This window comes from Corella eumyota, chromosome 5 (assembly GCF_963082875.1).
Source record: "Corella eumyota chromosome 5, kaCorEumy4.1, whole genome shotgun sequence".
Classification (NCBI taxonomy): Eukaryota; Metazoa; Chordata; class Ascidiacea; order Phlebobranchia; family Corellidae; genus Corella; species Corella eumyota.
Genome location: NC_137494.1, coordinates 6302089 through 6325862, shown reverse-complemented (window position 1 = coordinate 6325862; position 23774 = coordinate 6302089). Strand labels below are relative to the sequence as shown.

General features: G+C 28.5%; 6 protein-coding genes across 10 annotated transcripts; 4 read left to right on the top strand and 2 right to left on the bottom strand.

Annotated features, from left to right (window-relative positions):
• Nucleotides 1–255: 255 nt before the first annotated feature.
• Nucleotides 256–1939, top strand: LOC145753898 (dynein regulatory complex protein 8-like). Its single transcript, XM_082570421.1, has 4 exons — nt 256–350; nt 429–560; nt 757–862; nt 1233–1939. The coding sequence occupies exons 1-4, from the start codon at nt 320–322 to the stop codon at nt 1456–1458; spliced, it is 495 nt and encodes a 164-aa protein (XP_082426547.1). The 5' UTR covers nt 256–319; the 3' UTR covers nt 1459–1939.
• LOC145753897 (equilibrative nucleoside transporter 1-like) lies at nt 1808–8294 on the bottom strand. 2 transcript variants are annotated; one of them, XM_082570420.1, is made up of 15 exons: nt 8177–8268; nt 7770–7795; nt 6252–6387; nt 5779–5860; nt 5118–5335; nt 4860–4938; nt 4487–4639; nt 4226–4274; nt 3915–4012; nt 3791–3833; nt 3494–3621; nt 3186–3333; nt 3028–3113; nt 2518–2717; nt 1808–2432 (listed from the first exon to the last, which is right to left on the bottom strand). In XM_082570420.1, exons 3-15 carry the CDS (start codon nt 6269–6271, stop codon nt 2318–2320), a joined length of 1419 nt encoding a protein of 472 aa, XP_082426546.1. In that variant the 5' UTR covers nt 6272–6387; nt 7770–7795; nt 8177–8268; the 3' UTR covers nt 1808–2317. The 2 variants fall into 2 exon arrangements, with proteins under 2 accessions (XP_082426546.1, XP_082426544.1); XM_082570418.1 differs by lacking the exon at nt 7770–7795 and having other exon boundaries at nt 8177–8294.
• A 456-nt stretch (nt 8295–8750) lies between these two features.
• Nucleotides 8751–11156, top strand: LOC145753369 (arylsulfatase-like). The gene is made up of 9 exons (XM_082569782.1): nt 8751–8949; nt 9019–9168; nt 9266–9378; nt 9476–9692; nt 9766–9924; nt 10127–10264; nt 10434–10588; nt 10668–10899; nt 11021–11156. The coding sequence occupies exons 1-9, from the start codon at nt 8751–8753 to the stop codon at nt 11146–11148; spliced, it is 1491 nt and encodes a 496-aa protein (XP_082425908.1). The 3' UTR covers nt 11149–11156.
• Nucleotides 11157–11864: 708 nt separating this feature from the next.
• On the top strand, nt 11865–14737 carry LOC145753886 (uncharacterized). The gene is made up of 8 exons (XM_082570406.1): nt 11865–12019; nt 12393–12526; nt 12591–12729; nt 12895–13063; nt 13216–13386; nt 13479–13696; nt 13990–14165; nt 14322–14737. The coding sequence occupies exons 1-8, from the start codon at nt 11903–11905 to the stop codon at nt 14446–14448; spliced, it is 1251 nt and encodes a 416-aa protein (XP_082426532.1). The 5' UTR covers nt 11865–11902; the 3' UTR covers nt 14449–14737.
• LOC145753885 (protein SWAP-like) lies at nt 13870–23546 on the bottom strand. Of its 4 annotated transcripts, none has more exons than XM_082570402.1 (21): nt 23111–23546; nt 22771–22890; nt 22389–22561; nt 22246–22315; nt 21948–22041; nt 21450–21652; nt 21119–21280; nt 20950–21015; nt 20764–20865; nt 20412–20583; nt 19791–19950; nt 19200–19366; nt 18884–18960; nt 18556–18718; nt 16276–16502; nt 16032–16124; nt 15876–15964; nt 15639–15710; nt 15456–15509; nt 15268–15367; nt 13872–14444 (listed from the first exon to the last, which is right to left on the bottom strand). In XM_082570402.1, the coding sequence occupies exons 2-20, from the start codon at nt 22846–22848 to the stop codon at nt 15298–15300; spliced, it is 2292 nt and encodes a 763-aa protein (XP_082426528.1). In that variant the 5' UTR covers nt 22849–22890; nt 23111–23546; the 3' UTR covers nt 13872–14444; nt 15268–15297. The 4 variants fall into 4 exon arrangements, with proteins under 4 accessions (XP_082426531.1, XP_082426528.1, XP_082426530.1 ...); XM_082570404.1 differs by having other exon boundaries at nt 23133–23546; XM_082570405.1 differs by having other exon boundaries at nt 13870–14444; nt 19791–19947; nt 22771–23546.
• Nucleotides 16742–18381, top strand: LOC145752396 (protein STPG4-like). Its single transcript, XM_082568676.1, has 5 exons — nt 16742–16978; nt 17137–17287; nt 17486–17643; nt 17703–17797; nt 18108–18381. The coding sequence occupies exons 1-5, from the start codon at nt 16742–16744 to the stop codon at nt 18379–18381; spliced, it is 915 nt and encodes a 304-aa protein (XP_082424802.1).
• Nucleotides 23547–23774: the final 228 nt, after the last annotated feature.

Genomic DNA, 23774 nt, shown 5'->3' with positions numbered 1-23774 from the left:
CCTTTGGCATGTCCTGCAATTGGAAATCTTGCGCCATCTTGCGGATGTGTTTAAATAATATAAAAGTTAACTCATAAAAAGTTGTTTTATTGTTTAAAAATTTATAAAATAAAAGTTTATGTATAGCAAAACATAAATTAGAATTATTAACATAAAAATAATTTGTTTGATGACTTAAATTTTTCATAAATTTCTATGACGAATATTTTGTTGTTGCCATAGCAATACAAAGGGAAATTCCCTACTTTTTTAAATCTTGTTTACAATTTTGCATTAAAGTTAAATCCACGATTTTATGGTGCAAACGTTCTTTTAAAACATGGCTGAGACAAACGAAAAAGATTCTGCAGGTGAATTAAATTTTATACTTTACATAAACAATTAACATTTTGAAGATAATATAATGGCAAATCATTACAAATGCATAGAATCTATGCTTGCTGAAATTGAGAAGAAAATAAAAGACGCGTTTGAAATTTTTGACCATGAATCGAATAAAACCGTAGATGTAAGGGAAATTGGAACGATTGTGAGATCATTAGGTTGTTGTCCCTCCGAAGGTAACGTTTTTTTTACTTTAAGACTTACAAGATTTACCCATGCTAAAACTGTAAAAAGAACTCAAGATTAGGATTGAATAAATAAAGTTACCCAATGGGCTATGTAATTGGTATTTTTACATAAATATAAACACACATGTTTTTAATTAAAATATTTCTTGAATTTTAAAATTTGTTCATCAGTATATACTTTAAGGTGAACTTCATGATATGTTAGCTGAAATTGAAGAAGAAGAACCAACTGGTTATATTCGTTTTGAGAAATTTTTACCAATGATGACACACATTTTAATGGAAAGAAGGTAAAGCCTTATTTATTTAACTTGATTGTGTTACTGTTTATGTGAAATCTGTACAGTTTTATTGAATGCTGTAGCGCCCTTGAATAAAGCACTATGACTGGTATGAACTCATGCTGAGCCAATACTTAATTAGCAGCTTAATTATCGGACACTTATAACCTATAATAGGCTGGGTCAGGGTAACTGATGTTACTCTATGTTTAGGTCATGAAGAAGACCTTCCCACATTAAATAAATATAAAAAATACCCTAAAAAGTATTGTTATTTTTATTCATTAATTATAACTTAGGGTAGTGTAGAAAATTTAATTAGCATGATGTTTGAAATAACCTTTTGTTAACATTTGTTATATATGATAATTGCAATCAGATACAAACCTGCAGCTGAAGACCAGTTGTTAAAAGCATTTGAAGTCTTAGATGCGAGCCAAAAGGGATTTTTATCACAAGAAGAACTATCTAAATATATGATTGAAGAGGGTGAACCTTTTACACAAGAAGAAATGGATGAGTTTCTTTCAGCAGCGGTCGACCCTGATAGAGGAGTTGTTTTATATAAAGACTATGTATCAGTGATGGCAATAGATGAAAGTTAAATACACTGTTCCCAATTTAAATTAGAGTTTCAAACCACTGTTTTTGAATGGATTTTTTAAGTTTTAACTTAAAAATGTATATTCTCCAGTTTTAAAAAACTGGATTATATGGATTTTTCAATCCTTAGATTCACTTAATGCTTTTATAGTCTTATAAAACAGCTAATTACTTTTATAATTCATATCGATTTTCTTACAACTTATTTATGATTGCTCTGAAAATGTAATTACTTCATGATTCTAACTAAATCTCCCATTTTGTTGAGATTTGGAGAACCAAAAAATAACATAATTCAAAAAAGTACCTAAACTTAGTGAAATCAAGGTTTTACTACAAAGCATTTTTTGTTCATAACAAAATATTTTTTTATTTAAAGTATGTGAAATCTTTGGCTACATATATTTGCTTTACAATTTTTATAATATTATTTGTTTGGTTTACCTTCATACAAAATGTGTACCAAAAATATTTACAGTACAAAACAAATAACTTGAATTGAGGCTTCATTAACAAGTGGTAAATCAGCAGCTTATGCTTTAGTATCGTGTTTTAAATTAAAACTAAGACAGCAAATACCTTTAAATTTATCACAATGCGAACAAACAAGATTTATCAAAGTGCGGTTAATTTAGATTCAAGTACCAATTCAACACTAAAAATATTTAGATTTTGAACAATCATATAAAAGGTAGCAAAATATCATAAATTATGTATATGAAATTAGGTTACATTTTGATTTTTAGAACTACAAATTTTTACATTTTGATACATATAACCAGCATTTTTTTACATTATGATCTATACAACTACCACTTTTTACAGTTTGAATTTTGAAGCTGCAATTAATTACATAACAATTTACGAAACTGCCATTTTTAACACAAAAGAGAATCCAGCTCCAGCAGCAAGACCCACAGAGATAGTAAAGCCCAACATTGACCCAGCAGTACTAGCATGTTCCATTTCAACCATCCTAACAAGAAAAAAAAAATTTAGCCTTTTAAAAATAATTTTTGTTGGAAATTCACAGATAGTTGTAACCGAAATTAAAATGTTACCTTGGCCCATATTGCATTGCAAGAGTACTAAGATGGCCGTTAGACACTCCAAAAAGAACCATAAAGACAATGAAATACGCATCGCTTGCAAATACAACCGGAATGCTTCGTGGCTGCATGTTGCACAACACAAATAAAACAAGGAAAGAACCTCTTGCTAGTACACACAGCAGCAAAATAACTTTATGTTTTTCAGAGGGCTAAAACACAAAAATTAAATTGTAAGTCCTGTTAAGTTAAGAATGTCACCAGCAGCGCAGTGGTCAGAAAACTTGCTACACAACACAAGATTGTGGGTTTGATTCCCACTGCTCTTATGCTGTAGTGCCCTTGAGTAAGGTGTTATAAATGGTAGGAGCTCCTGCTAAGCCAGCACTTAACCAGCAGCATAATTTTCAGGCAATTATATTTTTATAACATCCCTGATGTGGCTCTATGTTTATGTCGTAAAATCGATCTTCCCATATTAAAAATAAAAATCTAAAAAAAAATGGTAACCTTTAAACTTACAATGTGGATGTATCCTGCAAGACTTCTGCCCACCCAGTCACAAGCATTAAACATCAGGAAGCATGTTACAGGTGTGAAATAAACATCTAAAAAAATGAACAATTTTTATACCTCCATAACATACACTTTAATAAAATAAATCATTTTTTATATCTTACCATTCCATGGTTCGCCACTTTGCATTGATTTAACATTAGCCGTGATAGAAGGAAAACAAGCCAAAGTTACAAAAAATGTGAAGAAAATTGAAAATGCATAAAGCCAGATTTTCTTTAGTATCATCCATAAAGGAGGTACTGGTGCTTTCTAAAACAATAAATGTAATGAATTGTATCAAATGCAATGCATAGTTCAAATTATACCAAATTGAGAAAATTACTTCGGCCTTAAGTTAAAAAATACACTACAAAAATGAAAAAGTCATCTTATATGCTTAAAGCATAAAAAACTACAGTAGTAGACTTACTACTCCCACTTCAGGTTCATCATTGCCATTAGTTAAAGCTGTTGACTCCTTCACATCTTCATATGCCGAGTCTTTTCTTACCCAAACATCACCATTTTTTTCCTCGATTTCTGTGTTTATTATATTTCCTATTTATGAAAATAAAAAAAGGTTGCATTGGTGAAGACCCCCAAAAAAGAAAATGGCCTTTAATTCCACTTAGTAAATGCTGGTAGATAATTTAATCTCTATATTGAAGTAGAATAAAATGAACAATATGGTATATTAGGTTATTTAATTTTTGTAAAATTTACTAACCTTTAGATGTTTTTGTAGCGCTTCTGTAGTACTTATAAAAATCCTAAAAAAATAAGAACAAGTAAACATACAGACTATTATTATTAACTTTGGTGTATTTAAATGTAGTATTTAATCTACTTACATTTTTAGCGAGGGATAAGAAACAAATCGCGGTAATAATTAGAACAGCAATAGCAGTGAGAAAATATATTAATGCACTTGTTGTTGGATCACTACTAACTATATATAAATAAAACAAAAATTGTAGATTTCATTTTTGAAAAAAAAAGTTATATTTAAAAATATTTTGGTTGGCAACCTAACAAATATTTAATACAGGCTGTTATTAAATTGCAGCCAAAAAGAATTTTTTAATTTCAAATTAGAATAACATTTAAGAAAAATTTGTTTATTTTTTTTAATTTAGCAACATGTTTTTAATTAAATACTTACATGTTATTGCAACTATTAAAGCCAAAGAAGCAAACACGCCACCCATTCCCTGTTAAACATAAATTAATATGAATATACTCAAACTTAGAAAAGTTAACACAAATAAAAAAAACGTTTTTCAAACAGTACTGTTATATATAAAAGTTTAAAAAATAAAGTAGAAATAAAATTATGTTGGCTACCAGATAATACATAAAATTCAAAAACATAAAGCCTTATTTATTTAAAAATTATACAAAAAAAAATTAAATTGGTGCCAACCTGGCCTGCCATTACTGCTTGCATATAGATGGAAGGTAATGAAGCACACATACCAAATACACTCGATTGAAATATTGCTGAGCAACAGTTTAAAATTACAATAGAAACCATGGTGATTGCAAAGAAGGCTTTAGTCCACGTGCTTGTATCAACCTAACACAAGTGTTTAAGTTTTAAATATATATTTAATACAAGTAATTTAATTTATAGAGTATATATTTTTTACAGTACAAAAAAAACATAAAATTTAATATCTTGGTGTGCCAATTTTTGTTGCTGAATATATTTAATATTAAATAACACTTCATAAAACATGGATTAAAAAGAATTTTATACACTGTAACTTTAGGTTTATTTTTAATAAAACTTATACTTTGACAAGGGCTGTGGTGAAAATAAAGCAAAGTATCATTAATATCACACTTCCTAGTATTCTTTTATGTTCCTTTATTCTGCAAATTAAAAAAAGTAATAATTCAACAAAAAAATGATCCTACAGTAAAGAGAAAAAATCAATACCCTGATAATAATTTAATACTCTATTATAAAAATAATTGAATATTTTTAATAAATATTAACAAAAAGGAATAATTTATTTATTTTTTTTGTCCACAAAAGTTTTTCAACATACCTTTGCTGTAAAGCAGTGTTCAGAAATTGAAAAATAACATTTGGTAACATGGCACAGACCGACAGAGCATTTTGAAAGATGAGTTGCAACGAGTTATAATTTTGAGAAGAAGGTGTTGGGGCGATCGTGGAATTAATAAATGATGTTGTATTAGAATCAACATCAACTGTGTTTTCAGGTATTTCAGTGGTATTGTCTTGCAGTTTAAACATCCAGTACTTAAAAATACAAAAAAACAATAAAGTCCTACATTGGCTATATTTTTACTTAAAAATTGATAGTTGGTGTCACTGAACACAAAAATAGTTTTAACTTCAAATAATAGTTTTAACTTTAAAAAAATGATAATTCGTTTTTTGGAATTTTTTTTAATATTTTTCGAATTGTAAGTACCACAGACATTTTTATAAGTTTTAAAGGTATTTTGTGATTCAGTGTTAACCATACCAACATGCTATACAACACTTACAAAATTGTGAAATTCTTTAATAGCATGTTAGAAACGGCATAATCAAAATTAAAAAATTGGTTATATATGCAATATATACAATAATTATATAGGTCAAAGAAATAAAACAACAGAATATTTTTAAATATGACATAAACAGTTGTGTAAAATAGAAACAGAAAATATAGGCATTTGGATTTTAAAACAACTTACTTCATTAGCAGTAATAAAAAAATTCCATGGTAAAAGTGTCCCCAGGCCAAGAATATAAAAGAAAATGTAAACAACCTTACATCTGAAATGTAATTGATATTTACATATAATATTAATGATTCTAAACAGATAAAATTAGAATATACATATATATATATCTAAGTTAAAGACTAAATTTATAAGACAAAAAAATTATTATTCATGTTGGGTTGGCATATACCTTTTTGACTACACAACTATAAGCATTTTAATAATAAATGGCTATATGGGTAAATAAGCAGTCTGTAAGAGTATCCTTTATTGGTTGATATGAATGTTTTAAATATGTTTATTGTTTGTTTAGTTTATTAATATTTGCTTATTGATCATTGCTAACACATTGTCATTTCAAACATATAGTTTACCTTTAAAACATTAAATTATTTATCATTTTTTGATTGCATTAGAAACATGAGATAAACGAAATAAAATACCGATCTTTGGGTGCTGCCATTGCTATTCTTGTAGATGGATCAATTTCAGAACCTGAACCGTAATTCCTACTTTCTTGAATATTTCCCACAGGAGGAACAGTGGAATAATTACTCAACAAATTTTCTGTTTCACTATCTATAAATTTATAAATTTAAATTTAAATAAGTCACAAAACTTCACATAAAGTTATAGGCAGAAAGTGATAAACATTTTGATCAAAAATTGCTAAAACCAGTGATAAAAAAAACAAATATTCAAACACAGATTTAATATAAAAAGAATTAAATAGTAGATAGCACCGGTTAATAGCTCGATTTTTTATTAGAAATTTATTTATCACAGATATTTTAATAAGCTAACATAACATATCTATCTATTTTTAATTATAATTATTGAAAATCAGTGCAAGCAACATTCAACAAAGTGCAACAGTGTTTATTTATATTACTAAAAACATTCCATTCTATATAGTATTTGACTAATTTAAAACTTTTCTTATAAATAAATTAACTAATTAACTTAATAATAAATGGTAATAATTCAAAACATAAACAAAATAACTGAGGCTGATGAGGCAACTTTTTCTTTGTGTGAACACATTACCATAAATGTTTTTAACTATATAAACAGGAAATTGTATAATTTGCAAATTTTTTATGACTAATCCAATCCTTCATTTTTAAACATTAAAATTTTTTTTTAACTAAACATAAAAAAAGCTAATAAGTGAGTTAAATTAAAAGGTAAAATTTAAAAATAGTTATCCATTTTTAAATTATTTTCTGTTAAGACGTTATAATCTTTTACCAATTTTAACAAAAAAATCAAGATAACTGTTTGCTGTAGAAACACATCATTAAATTTTACTACTAAATCAATAATCTTAAAATTTGCAGACAGTCATTAAAAAAAGCTAAAGTGCACAAGGTTAACAATCCAAATATTAACTAATAGTATTAATTTGTTTTAATAACTATGACTATCATTTAAAAATAATTAAAATTCAAATAGTTTTGATAAGACAATCTAAGCCCTACTTTTTTCCAAAATTGTTATGTATTTTAACAAGTCATACAAAATATGTTCTTTGAGCATAATTTAATTAATCCTAATTTTTGATGATACAGCTTAAATACCATATGGCCTTTATTGCACAATGAGATTAAAATCTAGCTTACTTGCAAAACTTTCAACTTTTAAAAATAAAAAACTCCTAACTTGCCATGTTTTATTTTTTTAAGTAAATCTTTGTGATATATTTAAAAAAAAATTAGCTAGGCGACCTTTATTTGGTAACAAGGTTAAATAGGCCACCTTGTTTCGTAATACATAAAATTTTATCTTGAGCAATCTCTCAACACAGAAAAAATAGTGTACTACTAAAACCAAAGTCCAATTATCACAGTTTAATCATTAACATGCACTTAAGAAATGCTGTGAACACTGATTTAAAGTAATCAAAACATTTTGGGACAACTCTGTGGGTAGTTTTACAAGCAACACACATACTGACATACCTTTTAAAGAAATGAATGCAGCATAGCTGAGCAAAATTAAGAATTATAAAATTAATTTATCTATATATTAGCACATCAATAGTTATCTAAAGCAGGGTAAAATACCAACAGACCAAAAGTAATTTTAAAATTTAAATATAGAAAAACATAAAACAATATTCAGACATTAGTTTATTCTTTTTAAAATGTTATACTTTAATAATACATTTTTTGTATAAATCAATATACAGGGTAATTGCAATACCACGAACAGGATGGTCTTAATTGCTACTACAATATTTACTTAATCCACTGCAATTACTTTTAATTATTAATTAAATTGCCAGATTGCATTTAACAGTTTAATGTAGACCTACTATAGTTTAAAAGTAAGCAAGTTTTTAACCAATCATTAAATATTTACTTACCGCTCATTTTATTCAGGTCTTCGAGTAACTTGTAAACATGATTGAAAAAGACGTTTGTTTAACTAACGCACAAAGAAACAGCTGATTTCAAAAGCTAAACAAAACAACAAGAAATCGGGGTCATGACCCATTTGCGCGTGACTTAAAAATAATTGTGAAGCGCTTGTGTTAATTATCGGATAAGATTAAAAGGGTTACCGTATTTATATATAATAGTTGCTAACATTAATAAAATAATGTTCTTTTATTAACGTTGTTCGCTTAAATTGAGAACAAATCATTTACACGACCAATCGTACTTCAGATTACTTAACTACATTTAATTCTTTAAACTCACTTGACTTTTATACACCACTCAACTTACAGATGTTTACATCTTTTTTGTATATTTCTTCACAAAAATGTTTCTTTTTTACTTACCAACATTCGTTTTTAATATGATTTATTTTTTTCACAAACAAAGCCTGCTCTGTTACCATATAAAATAAATTTCAGATGTAAGGTTGTTTACATTTTTAATGCTAATCACAGAATGAAGTTATTTATAACAATTAAAATATTTGTGATTCTTTGTATGACTCCATTAATATCTTCGAAACCCAATTTTATTGTAATTTTGGGTGACGATATCGGGTATGGGGATTTCGAATCATATGGTCACCCAACACAAGAAAGGGGACCCATTGATGAGTTGGCATCACAGGGGCTAAAATTTACACAATGGTATTCAGCAGACTCGCTATGCACCCCCAGTAGAGCAGCACTGTTAACAGGTACATTCTGTCATTAATTTAAACATATTTACTAATTTTTAGTTTAAAAAATGATTAACATTTCTAAAGGAAGGTTGCCAATTCGAAGTGGAATAGTTGGGCCTGAGCGTGTGTTTTGGGCGTTTGATCAAGGGGGTTTGCCCAAACAAGAAATAACATTACCTGAAGCACTAAAACAGCAGGGATACACCACAGGCATGGTTGGAAAATGGCATTTAGGTATATTTAACAAAGATTATGCTGCAACAAACCAAAATAACATTCATTTAAATGATCTTTAATTGTGAAATTATTTATATTTACAAATAAATCACAGGAATTAATGAACATGAATTAAATGATGGAAATCATTTACCGCACCATCATGGATTTGATTTTGTTGGCACAACTTTACCATTTACTCATCATTTTAAATGTGACCCAAAAAAGGTAAACCTTGTTTTAAAAGTAATAGTGCTATTTATAATATTTATATACAAATTCATACCACTTTAATAAATTATAAAATAAGTCCCATTGTGTTTAGTTTTCCATGTATGAAATGGCACAAAAATGCTTTTTGTATTACAATTCCAGCATCATTGGGCAGCCTTATGAACCAACATCTGTAACTGAAAGATTGGTTAAGGAATCTGTTGATTTTGTGACTAAAACTGAAAATCCATATTTTTTGTATGTAGCTATGCCGCAAACCCATAGCTCATTGATATGTTCAGAAAAATTTTGTAACAAGTCAAGGCGAGGTATTTATGATTTTAACCTCAAATTTGTAAGCAGAAAAAAACTTTTTTAAATCTTATTTTATGTGCGCCGAAGGATTGTATGGAGACAATACCAATGAATTATCATGGGCTGTTGGTGAAATAATAAATGCAGTCAACTCGAAAAATAATAATACACTAGTATTATTTTTGTCTGATCATGGACCTCAATATGAACTTTGCCAACATGGAGGCTCAGCTGGACCTTTTAGAGGTTTAATTGCTGTTGTAATCATTAAATTTTAAATAAACTTGCTCTTAGAGTTACCATTTTAAACAAAGTTATTGCATATACAGTATCTTCAATTTTTGGTTATTAAAAGATAAACTTTTTTGTTAATATTTTTTAATGAATGTACTTATATGCTTAAGTAATTTAAAGACTTTAATTTGCTTAAATATTTTTTATACTACAGGTGGAAAAGCATCTTCATGGGAAGGTGGTCTCAGAGTTCCAGCTATAGCTTGGTGGCCAGGAAAAATTCAACCCAACACTATAAACTATAATCTAGTCAGCACCATGGACATATTCCCTACATTGGTAGAATTAGCAAGTGAGTTAAATATACTTTAAACAATATTAAAATAGGTAAACTGCACTTTTATATAAGTATTCTAGGGAGCTACAGCATGATGTAATAAATAAATTTAGAAGAATAAAATTATTATTGAAGTTTGGGGATTTTTTTTTCTTTAAAAAATGTTATTTTATGCTAGCTGAAGGTGAACCAGAATATGTTCAAACTTTAGATGGTGTTTCAATTGCAAATTTGTTATTAAAAAATAAAACCCATGGTAACAGTTTTTCTGCCGTACATAATATTTTATACCACTATTGTTCTGATAAATTGATGGCTGTTCGATTTAACCAATACAAGGCAAGCATTTAACTTACATTATATAAAATTAATATCATAATTGTTTAAAGGTAACACAATAATTTTGTTTTACTTTTAGATACACTTTTTTACACAAAAGTTAAAAAGTGATATCATATCCAAAAACTGTGACAATGGAGAGCCTATAGCTGATATTTTAACATTTTTAAATTGTGAGGATTCTACTAACCATAATCCACCTTTAATGTTTAACGTGGAAATTGATCAAGGTGAAAGGTTTCCATTGGATCCAACTAGATATACCGATGTTTTAACTGAAGTGTTCAAATTAGTGGAAGAACATCAAAAAGGTGATTGAAGTTTTGACTACAATAATACTTTTTAAGTTATACATCTCAAAAACCAAATTTAAAGCTAAAATGGTTGTCTTATTACACTTTTATTTAATAAATATTATTTTATTATATACAGGCATAGTTAAAGTTCCTAGACAACTTGGAAGAACAACAAAGAAACTTCTTCCTTGCTGTTCTCCTCCAGATTGTTTATGCGGACCTATTACACAGCAACAAAAAATGTTTTCTAAAATTGAACTCTAAAATTATTTAGATAGGGCCTTGATTAAAGGTGTAAAATTATTGTTTTTTTTTGTATTTTACTATTTTCTTTCATCGTTTGCAATAACTTGTTCATAAAGTTTTTATTAATCACACAAAAATTAAAAATTATGCAATTTAATGGCTACTAATTTTTATTTGGTATCTTTTTAATTCTTTTATATTTATAAATTAAAATGAATTTCTATAGATGTAATTGTTTTTGATATTTTGTTAAGGTGCCAGCTTCCAGTTGCATAAACTAATTAAATTGCCCACCCTAAGAAACCCTCCCTTTCGAACATAGTAAAGTGCTATAGTTGCATGAATTGTGAAAGAGCCTTTCATACCCCGCTAAATAAACTCACTTTTACGTGCCTATCCAAAGAAACCCCTGTATGACCTAATTAAAATACGATTTTAGAAGTTATGTTAAATAATCTATTAGTGAAGTGCCTAAAATATTTAAACCGAGAATCGAAAATCCGAAAACGTATTTTTTTGGTGAGGATAAAGTTTTTATAACACAGGCAAGTATGTGTTTAATACCGCAACGTTAATCTTGATTGCAGCTTAAATACGAAAATTGCATTGAAGACCTAGCAGTAAAGCCCAAAAACGTGCTGATTACTTTATATTTTTAAATGTTTATAGTAAATGTGCAAACATAACGTATAGTATAATCTTATAATATTTTATACGCACCTTTAGAAGTTTTTTTAATCCTTATTAATTACCTGTCATAACAATTTTTACTATGTCATATGCACGCAACTTTTTCGAAGGTGTTGGTTTGTTAAAAAGCGGACATTTCAATTTTCAAGTTGGTGCTCCGGGACCGGCATTTTTAAAGCAAGTTGCAGGGTATTTAGAGGTAAAAATAGTAACATCTTGATGTACATACAGTGCTTCTTTAAATAACTATAAGTATGTATACATAGACTACGGCAGCATAGTGTAGTGGTAAGAACATTGTTACACCACCATGAGGTCGTGGGTTTAATCCCCACTGCTCTTATGTTGTAGCACCCTTGAGTATATAAACTCTTGCTAAGCCAGCACTTAATCAGCAGCGTAAATACTAAGCAATTATAATCTCTATAATATCCTAAACTGCTAAAGACAACTCAAGACTGGGTTGGAGTAACTAATCTGCTAATGTTAGTCTATGTTTATCGAGGATAAAAATATATATTTACAAAAAAATGTCTTGATTTCATGGTTTATAAAGTGGCTTTTTGTTTTAGTCTGCTTCAAAAACAGTTCAAAAAACAAGCAGGTATGAAGAAACTTTACAATATGGATGTGTTGCCGGTGCCTATCCAGTACAAGTAGAAGTTGCCAACTTTTTGACTAGACAATATGGTGAACCAGTAAAAAGGTAACCCATTAGTTTTATTAAACTTCGTAAACATATTTTTAAATTAATTTTGCTATTTCTACAGTGATGACATATTTATCAATGGGGGAGCAACTTCCGGTCTTCATGTTTTAATAAGTCACTTCTTTCAAGGCAATCAAAAAATCTTCTGTGAGAATCCGACCTATCCAGTGTTCGCCATGCAAATGCAAAAAAATAAATGGGTGAGTGTAAATTTTTAAAACCATTTACTCATAGTATTACAATTAATCACTTTTTGAAATCAAATGTGAATGTTTTTCTATATAATAAATGTTTAATGCATAGAACAATACTTTACTAGAGCAATTTAAAATGTAATACTAATTAGCATGAAACTTGAATTCAAGATGACTCCTCATGGAATTGAAATGCAAAGTGACGGAATGGATTTAGACGAACTTGAGAAAAAATGTTCCGAGCTGGAATGTACCCCAGTTTCAGAGCGATGGCCATTTCGAGCAGCTGTTTATGTCATTTCTGTTCATCAAAATCCAACTGGTTTTAGTTACTCGCCTGGTTAGTTTAATTTAAAAATTATGTAAAAGAATTGTATTTAAAATATTTTGCAAATTCATTATCGGTTTGTGTAGGTAATAAGAAATTGTGGAATTTGTTTTGATTTTTCCAGTTATTTATAATTTTCCAATAATATTTTGTCAAATTTTTAGAAAAATGTAAAAGATTGGTGCAGTTGGCTAGAAAGTACAACCTTCTAGTTATTGCAGACGATGTTTACAATGCACTCAACTATAAATTGGAACCGGGTAACAGTAAAAAATTTCAGTTTTCGGCCAACCGGTTGTTTGCCTATGATGACAAAAAGGATCCTGACTATGCAGGTTATTATTTTTACTTTTTTAAATTATTAAAATCTTAAGTTTAAGTGTCAATCATTTTTGGACAATAAATTTTGTTTTAAAATATTTTTTAGGAAATGTTGTATCTAATGGCTCATTTGCAAAAATTGTGGCACCTGGACTTAGAATGGGTTGGTATGAAGCCCCAAAAAGGGTGATTGAGTCCTTAAAGGACTCTTACCTTGCACACAGTGGATCAGGCCAGTGTGCTTTTACCTCATATGTAGTTGCTGAAGCTTTACAAAGTGGAGATATGGACGATCATGTTCAGAATTTAAGAGTTGCCCACAAAGTAATACAATTTTGTTTTGAATATCTTTTATAATTTTTTTTATTGTTTAACCCCATTTAAATTAGTTGTAAAACGCCAGGTACAGTTTAATATAATACTGGCTTAAAAAATATTGGCCTGTCATGTATTTTGCAATTGTTTTTAAAGCTAATTAAAAGTAAAAAAAAATGAAGCACTGGAAATCAAACCCAGCATCTCATGTTGTAGTGCCCAATGCTCCAACCATATTTAATAACTTACAGAAAATCAATTTAAACATTACTACTTTAATAATAAAAAATATTTTATAATAGGATCGTATGAGTAAAGCTATATCCATAGTTGAAGAAAAACTTCAGAAATACGGGGTTACAATATCTCACCCTGAAGGTGGGTATTTTCTGTGGTTAAAACTCCCGGAAAATGTGATGTCGGCCGCAGTGCTTGAAGAAGCAAAGAATGAAAATGTCACTTTTATTAAAGGAGAACTGTAAGTAACCCTATACTAACATTTTTTCGTTGGAATATATTGACATATTTAGATCAAAAATAATTTTTTTTTATTTTATTCTAACTTTTGCGATTGTCTCGTTACATTGTTTAATATCAAAACAAAAATTTTTTAAATTTTTGTATTCTTTTACAGGGCTTCTGTTTGTGGTGATTTCAAGAATTATATCCGACTGAGCATTGCTTATTATGAGGTGGATGACATCGAAAAAGGGATCACTAAGTTGTGCTCCTCCATCGAGAAAGTCATCCAGAGGTCCTAAAAGATCAAACAAAAATTATTTAATCGCAAAATTAACAAAAATTATGCATCGACATTCTTAATTAAACATATAATTTAGCTTTAACATATATTGCAATCATTTTTAGAAGCCCTTATTAATTATAATACATTTTAATTTAATTTTTTTTTTAGTTTTATTTAAGTTCCAATGTGCACCACTAATAAATAACTATTTACATCTAATTTTAAATTTGTATTTCTCTTCAAAATTGTTTTGTGGCCAATTATTTAAGTTACTCACTGTCCAAGGTATTAAATATACCCTTAAAAAATTCACTGATTTATTTTTATTATATTTCTACTTAAATTCTAAAAGCAATTGCTTTTTAAAGTATAGGTTATATATAAAAAAATCAAAAATTCATATCATGACATATATTGCAATGTTCTGATTGTATGATTTACGAAATAAAAGTTACTTTAAAAAAATCAAAATAATTTTATGTGGTATATAAGATGTTATAAAACAAGTAAATTTTGTTCTTTTGTAAACAATTTTTTTTTACAAAATTATCAAATGCTATTACTACCATTTTTATAGAATATACCATGTTCAATAAAACAAAAATAATGAATCTAAGTTTGTTTTTTTATTACAGAGTTTCAAAATGCAGAATGTAAATCAGTAACATCAATTAAAAGACAAATCAACCAATTTAAAAAAAATTAAATGACTAGTTACTATGACTGTATAAAAATGATGCTTTTCTTTACATTAAGTAAATTATAAAATAGTTGTAAACAGCTTTATAAATGAGTGCTTTTTAATTTTTTTTAGAAAAAAATCACAAATTTTAACCTTAGTCCAAAATTTTCAATGCTCATATTGTCATGAATCACCATCTGATTCATTATCATAAATATATTCAGACTTATGCTTTTTCTTCTTTTTTGACTTTCTGCAACATAAATTAAAATCAAATAAAATGCTAATTAAGTAAGTGAATGTAACAAGTAATAATTTTTCATAAAAAATTTACGATTTACTTATGTGATTTGTCTTTGTAAGAATCTTTATGCCTTTTCGGTGAAACACTAGATCTTAAAAAAGAACAAATAAAAGGTTATAAAATAATTTTATACAAATTTTAATTCAAATAAACAAAAAAGTTAATGTAAGTAAGTGGTTGAACATAGTTTTATTACAGAACTACTACATTTAAAAGGTACCTTTTTCTTTTGGATTTTGGGGAAAGGCTAGGTGAATGTGCATGTAAAGTTGGGACCATATTTTCATTTTCCCTGAAAAGAAAAAAGAACATATTTTACTTTTAAGTCTATGTTAAAGCTTTTACCTTGAATTTAAGTTTAACTTTGCTAACATCAAATTATGATGAGTATAAAACAGCAGAAATATAAATATTCTGAAAAAATATAAATACATAAACAAGAAATGGTTTTACACACTTTTTTTCTTCAAAATCGTTTGTTGTTGAACTAGAAAAATTTGTTGACAGGGTTGATAGTGCTTGACCATTTGGGTCTGCCCTTTTATCCTTAAAACATAAAAATTTAGCAAGTAAATAAGGTTTTATGTATTCTAAAAACTTTTTTTAGTCTTACTTTAGTGATGTTATCTGACAAATCAAAAATATCTTCAGATGCCAACATTTCTCGATTCTCTTCCGATTTTGTTTCCTGAGATTGTGTAACAACCTTAATATATAAACAAACTTGACTTATTAATAAAAAAATCATTTTTTAGGGGGTTTACATAACAATATTTTCTTCACAATAATATCAATATAACTAGAAAAATATTAGATAAAATTTCCCAGAATTTAAAAAGAATAAAAATTATGCAAACCGTATTATGTTTGGCTTTTAAAAATAGTAAAGCCCGCTGTCTTCTCTCGGCTTGTTTTTCACGCAGATTCAATATTGAAGCAGATTGGCCACTAGGGGTCACTGCACTAAAGGTGGAAATATTTGAGGGGCTAAATATTGGGGAAGGGGTGGTAAGAAGAACAGGGGTACTAGTAAATGATGTTTCTGTTGTTGAATTTGATGTAGTAGTGGCAATTGAAGGTTGATCTGTAATGTAAATTAACATACAAGTGAATAAAATTTTTTTCTACTAAAATTAGATTATAAAAATTAGTTATTTTTGTAAAGAATTTAATTGTAAAAAATGTCTGTTTAAAATAAAAATTAATAGCCAAGTAATCAGGAAAATCCAATTTATGACATCACAATAGGTATTGTTTCACTTATTAACCAAAAAGTAAAACTTTTTTTTTAGCAATCTTTGTGTTTTTATAACAAATAAAAACATGTCTAATACAATGGCAAACAAATCGCCAGTAGCAACTGTTCATAACAACTATTTGGGCCACCATCGAAGCAGTCATGATGCATCAAAAAATTCGAAACATCAGCAGAAAAGTAATCCATCGGAAAGTAACAACTTCGAGAAAAAACAGAAAAGTAATGTCACTTTTAAAGAACCAACCCACATTGACATGCTTTTGGCTTCTAGAGTATATTCAGCTTATACCAAAGGAAGAAAGGTAAATATGACTGATAATCGCTCAACAGATTTTATAATAAAATTTATAAGGGAGCACAGAGCATATTTTTCCAAAAAAAATATTTTTCTACCTTAATGTAAAATTTAAATTAAGCAAAAAACCCATATTTTTAATATACAAAAAATGTAATTTTTAAGGACCCAAGAGATGATTATGAACCATCAACCTCAGATAGAGAATGGTGGAGGGCATATGTAAAGGAAACACCCGCTGCCGGTCATTATAATTACCACGATTTCCTTTATGAGGGAAGAATGAACCCAATACAAGCTACATACAACTTTGCCGGTAAGCAAAAAAGCTTTTTTGTTTTAATTTAACATATTTTATAAGTAAAATATGTATTTTTTGGTAAATTATCAATTTTAAATTGCATTTTACCATTTTCAAACCAAAAACTTTTAAATCATGAAAATTGGTAACAACATAGGATTGTAATAAAAAATAACAATAGAAAATATAAAAAGGAAAATATTCTATTTTAAGGGCAAGGTAGAAAGCATGAACCTGGTATATCAAGAAAGGGAACCTTGCTGCTTCCAGGGTTGTACAAATACTCAAATTTTATCGACGAACTTCAACAAAGAACTAAAACTTATTCGTTCAAAAGTTCTGGGCGCTCAAGAACGCCGTCTAGGTTCCATGTATGTTTTAACTTGTTATATTTTTTAAAAAGCTTTATTTAATAGTTTCAATTTGACAGGATATGGATCTGAATGTTCCACCATGGCAATATAGCACTATTGCAAAGCCAAGTAAGAAAGATACAGAGCACCCCACACTGTCTAGTTCATTCAGGTATTAATTTATACCTTATATAAAAATAAATTGTTTCACCAAGTAAGAACTGTAGGCAAAAAAAATTCCTTACACTCTTTTTTGTTATAACCCAATGCTCTAATATTTTCAGCATGCGTTTTAAAAATCCAAACACCATTTTATTGTCTGCCTAATAGGCTGCATTTTTAACTACAGTATGTTAGAACAACTAAACTGACTGGTAGCTTTCTTTATTTTAAAGGTCAATAAGTTAAACCTACTATCCATTAGGCTGCTGTATATATAATTTTTAATTAGAAATGAGTTAAACATAATCATTTTGTATTAGGAGTCAGTCTACTCGGTTTCCTTCTTTTCGTGCAAGGGAGGGCCCCCCACCTGGTGCCTACAACCCTTCAGACCAAAACACAAAATATGCAATCTCTTCCAGTTTTCGGTCTGGAACAGCAAGATTTTCAACTTCTCACACAAAAGTGCCAGGTCCTGGAACTTACGAGTCTACCTCCGGGCAAGGGTGGACAAAAAACAAAAAAAACTTTAGTACCCTCACAAAAATGGGCCAAATGCACGGTCTCTTTTTTCGAAATACTTTTGAAACATAAAATAAATTTAAACAACTGTTTTTTGGTCTTCTTTTTTAAGTAAAACCTGCTAACTTTTGGGGATAACCAAATTTATGACAATTTATATATTCAAAATCAATAGGTATTATAAAACTTAAAGTAGTTTCAAATTGCAATAAGATCTATACAAAAAGTCATAAAAAAACTGTTTACCGCTGTTATTTTTCTCCACAATTTTTTCATCATCACTGTTTTGATCTTCGAGAAAAGTAGAAGCCGGTAGCGTTGTCTTTTTTATTCCTTCTTTAAAAGATTTAATTAGAAAAGAGATTGGCAACGCTGGGGATTGCTTTGTCAGACTCTCAGCAGTTGGTTCCTTAAAAAAAATATAAACAATAAATACTTACAAAAAAATGAATTTACAAAGATTTAAAGTAGAATAAAATAGCCTACCAAATTTTACCAAAACAATTTAAATTTAGTTCAGCTAAACTAGATTTGATTTTAATTGTTTAAAAAATTTATACCAATATGATAATACCTGGGTAATGTTGTTGTTGTTATTAGGTGGCTGCTCAACTTTTTCTGGTTCAACATTATATGCTACAGGTGGTTTAGCTAAAAATTAATTTATATTAACATTTTGTTGTTTATAAAATCCCAAATTCACAAAAAAGGGATTGCAATCCACATTTTTACCTATAACTTCCTGGTAGTTATAGCAAGTAGTTTGTTTAACAAACTATCGCTTTTAAAATTTACCTAATAAGTTTTACAATCTTGACAATAAAAAATTGTTTTAAAAAACAAATCTGCTCTTCTATGTTTTGGGCTTATAGCTTTATAAAATTACTTACCAATATTAACTGTAGATTGTGAAGCAGAATACAGACTATGATACCAAGCTTGTTTTCGGTATTGATAATACGGGTACAACTCATGATATGGGGTTAAAAATGCATAAACTGGATTGTTTTGTTCTATAACAGTTTTCTCTACAGCATCACCTTCTGTTGCTGCTTGTCTGTTAAAAGTTACACGTTAGTAAAATATTTTTTCATAAGTTATATAACTTTCGGGGGTGAAACCATAGGTTGCGCTGTGAATAAACGGATTTAAGTGTAAATAAGGTGGCATTCGTATGGCTTGAACCTGAAATTATTCTGTTTTTAACCCCATCCCGTGACCAGTTTTCTATACCACTACACTATATTTGTAAAACTTTAGTCATTTACGTCCTGAAGTAGCAAGTTAATGGTACTTAAATTACAACAATGACCAAGCTTAACACTTAGAAAATGTACCCCGGTAAATAATATATTAAACCCGGTCATTTTACTCTTTCATAGAAACAATAAAAAAATTCTGATTAAAATGAAATAACCTTAAAATCCTAAAAAGTCAAAAATTATTCAACTTTTTTATTTGGAAATGGAAAAAACTATTACCTTGCCATATTCTCAACAATTGGTTGTAAGTCAGGGGATGGGGGAACAATGTAATGTTGTTCATGCCATGTTCTTTGCCCATCATAACCTTGTGTGTTAGAGTATGAAATAGATGAACTACTGTAAGTACCGGAAGACTGAGGTATATCTTGTGTGGCTGCTGTGTAAAGGAAACATAAATAATTTTTTAATCACTAAATTTTATTTATTTTTTTTTGTATATATTTTTATTCTCGATGTGGGAAGGTCGAATGCGTGACCTGAACATAGAGTTACATCAGTTACTTTGACCCAGTTTCCAGTTGGCTGTGGCAGTTTGGAATATTATATAGATTATAATTGCCCAGTAATTATGCTCCTGATTAAGTGCTGGCTCAGCAGGAGTTTATACCGTTTATAGCACCTTACTCAAGGGCGCTACAGCATGAGAGCAGTGGGGACTAAACTCACGACCTCACGTGGCGTAACAAATGTTCACAACTACACCACGCTGCCGGTTCAAAATTACATCTGTTGTGTTAAAGTAGTGCATTTTCCAGGTTACTGGTAAGTCACATTACGGTTACTACATTCGGTTACTAAATATTAATAATATCCTTATTATTTATCACATTGTTATACCTGAAGATGTAAAATTTTCATTTTTTTCACCATATTGGTTTATATTTTGTTGGTTGTTGTAATAACCATATGAATTATTTGTCATATTTTGATTTAGTTCTACAGCATTGTCAGCTTTGCCTTTTTCTATTAGTTTGGCTAATGGGTGATCTGGATCTACTTTTCTAATCACCTTAATGATAAAATTCAACTTTATACACGGAAGCCAAAGAATTATGTGTTTGTTTATCAAATTTTGAAAGTTTAAATCAATAAAACAAGAAAAAAGGCACTTTTTAGTACAAGTTTTATAAGTTTTAAAAAAAATTAATAATTTTTTGATATTTTTGTTAAAACAAATATAAGACAACACCTTAGTTTTTTCTTCGTGATCAGTCTTCCTAGTGTTATGTGAGGTTGCAAATAAACTGGGATGAAGATATTCCCCATCACCGTCACTTGATTCTTCCGAATCCTAATTTAACATGATTATTATGAAAATATTTTGTCATGTCTTGTAAAGGAGAAAAATATTTTTTAACAATTTTTTTTAACCCACCTCTGAAAGACTTTCGTTTTTAACTTCCAGTCCTGGAGTATATTTACCTTCTTTAATTCTAGAAATCTAAAAAAATAATTAAGATATGATAATCGACAATTATTGTATTGTTTTAAGGCTTTTATGAATAGATTTTATTTAAAAATATTAATTAGAAGCAATTTTTTACCATGTGTCTGTAGTAGGGGTTTAAATAATGCCCATAATCAAGAAATTGAAATTGTGAGTTGTTCGATTGTTTAGTTTTTAACACAATTTCCATCTGGGTGCCTTGCTTGCTTACAAAAACTGCTGTCTTTTGAATAATGGCATGCATTTTTTCAGTAGGGGGCTAAAATTAAATTAGTTTTTGAGGTAATTTTTTTAGAAACATAGTTTGGAGTCCAAATCTTGAGTTTTCTAAACTATTAGAAATTATTGAACTGGTATATTTTAGGGTTATTAAATAATTTAAGTATACGGAAAAACTAAAAAAAAAAAAAAAACGATTTAATTCTTACAATTTCCATTTCAGCAGGGATTGCTAATAACTTTGGCGCAGTAAAAGGTTTTTCGTTGAAAACATCATTTTCTTTTTTATTGGTCTCATTGTCGTTATTATTCTCAGTTGAAACTTTATTTTGATTTTCATTGTATTTAAATTCCACTTCACCATACTGCTTGTCTTTATCCAAATAGGCATTCAGTCTTTTGATTTCTTCCTCTAAATTTTAAAAAATTGCCTAAAATTTATTAAAGGAACTACATGATACAATAGGAAAATAATTAATTTGTTTTTACATATTTCGTTAATTTATATTTGCAAATAAAAAAAAAATGTTTAAAAAATTAAATATTTATTATAGAAACAAAAAATGATCTATTAAGCAGTTAATAATAGTGCTACTGTTCGAAAACTTTACTTAAATTTTTAGGTTAGAAATAGGTTGGGGTAGGTTAAAGTTATATTAAAAAACAGCAGCCAAAAAAATTTAATTTATTTGGCACTACAATACTACCTTGAGCAGTTTTCGTTTCTTCCTCATTATTGAAAAGTGACCAATATCTTTCATCATTCAAATGATCTTCAATTCTATTTTCCTCCTCGGAAATCTTAAACAAAAACATTGTAAATTGATGTAATAACCTGAACTAGTGTGTATTTAAAATTTTATACATAATAGCTCAATAACACCAAGTAAGTTGTTGCAAAAAAAAAAGAAAACAAATATATATATACCTAACAAACCCATTGTGTTAACAACAAATAATGGGAATGGTTTAAATAATACATGTAAGATAATAACAACTACTTACCTGATGTGTAACATTCCATGAATTAGTTTGGAAATCTGAAAGATCATGTAAAGATGCCCGACAGTCATACCTAAAAATTCAAAAACAACTAAAAAAATCTCCCTTACGCTTAACAGTTATGTGTAATGATTCATTCTAAGAACCTGTCTATTGTTAGATTAACATCTCTGTCATCATTCCATAAAATTAGATGTTCGCTCTTTGCAATCTTTTTTGAATGTTGATCTGGTGGATACAGTTTACTAGCATAACCAAAAACAAGAAGATCTTCCAAACTGCTAGAAGATGAAACTTCCGCTTTTTTTGGATAGGTTTTCTAAAAAAATTTATCTAATCTTAATATTTTTGCACTTAATTTGTTTTTGGGGCCTTATTCAAGGATCTTCAGCACTAAAATAGTAAATATTAAACCCAGGACTTCATGTGGTGATGCCAAGTGTATTAAAAACTTTTTCATGTTGTAGATTTTACAAGTTGTTGTCCACAATAAAAAACAAAAACCAACATGTTAAAGTAAATACTTACAACTGAAGGTCTATAAAGCCGATGTTGTTTACGAACTTGCAATATTGATTTCGTTAACTTGGGTCGGTTAAAATCCATAATTATATTTTGTCGTTATATAATCTGCTGTTCGTTCTCCTCCTAAATAAATTACAAAGTTAATTTCGAAAATTAAAATTAATTAATTTAACTCTTTTGTATGTTGTATTATCGTGCTGATAACAAAAGTGTAAATGTTACTTAATTATGGTTTTCAGAGTCTTATTGCCATTGGGTTAATTATAAGTTTAGAAAAAGTATTTGGTTTAAAAATATTATTTTAATGTGGTAAAAAATAATTAAAAATTGTGTGTATATATACTTAGTTACTGAGATTTAAATACTTTAAATTGTGCTATATTCCGTTTTATGTGTGCCATAATGCTGCCTGCCTGTAATCACTTTAATTTTCCATATACTGTAGGTAATTTTAGTAAAATTTTGGTTAGACATAAACATAAATTGTTAAATAGGCGGATAAGACATAATCTTACGCCTATCAGTTTGAAAAACCACCATTTTTTACTGTTACTTCAGCTAACTTTACAGTTTGGCTAAATAATTAAGGGTTTTGTCACTCTATTCTATACCATGCCTACTTAACAGCTTAAAATGTTTATTGCTGTTCGTAGTGCATGCCTGTTATTTTGTTTAAGTGTGTATACTGGCGTAATACACAGGGAACTTTTATGCAAAGGCACTAGGTTTACTTAATTGATCAAGTTTAGAAATTACACAGAAAAAAATTTGGTATTTAAGTAAACAGTTTTTTTTATAATATTGGAAAGCCAGTTTAGCAAGTTAAAAAAAATGAAAAAAATTTACATTGAGGATAAACAAATAAAATTTGGTATTTTTGACATTCGCCTGAAGAAAAAATGGCTCACAGCCAAGTAGACAGTCATAAAAATTACGATTGTTTGACTATACACACTAAACGAAATGTCGTATAATAAGAAGCCAGCAATAAAAATGGTGTAAAGTCA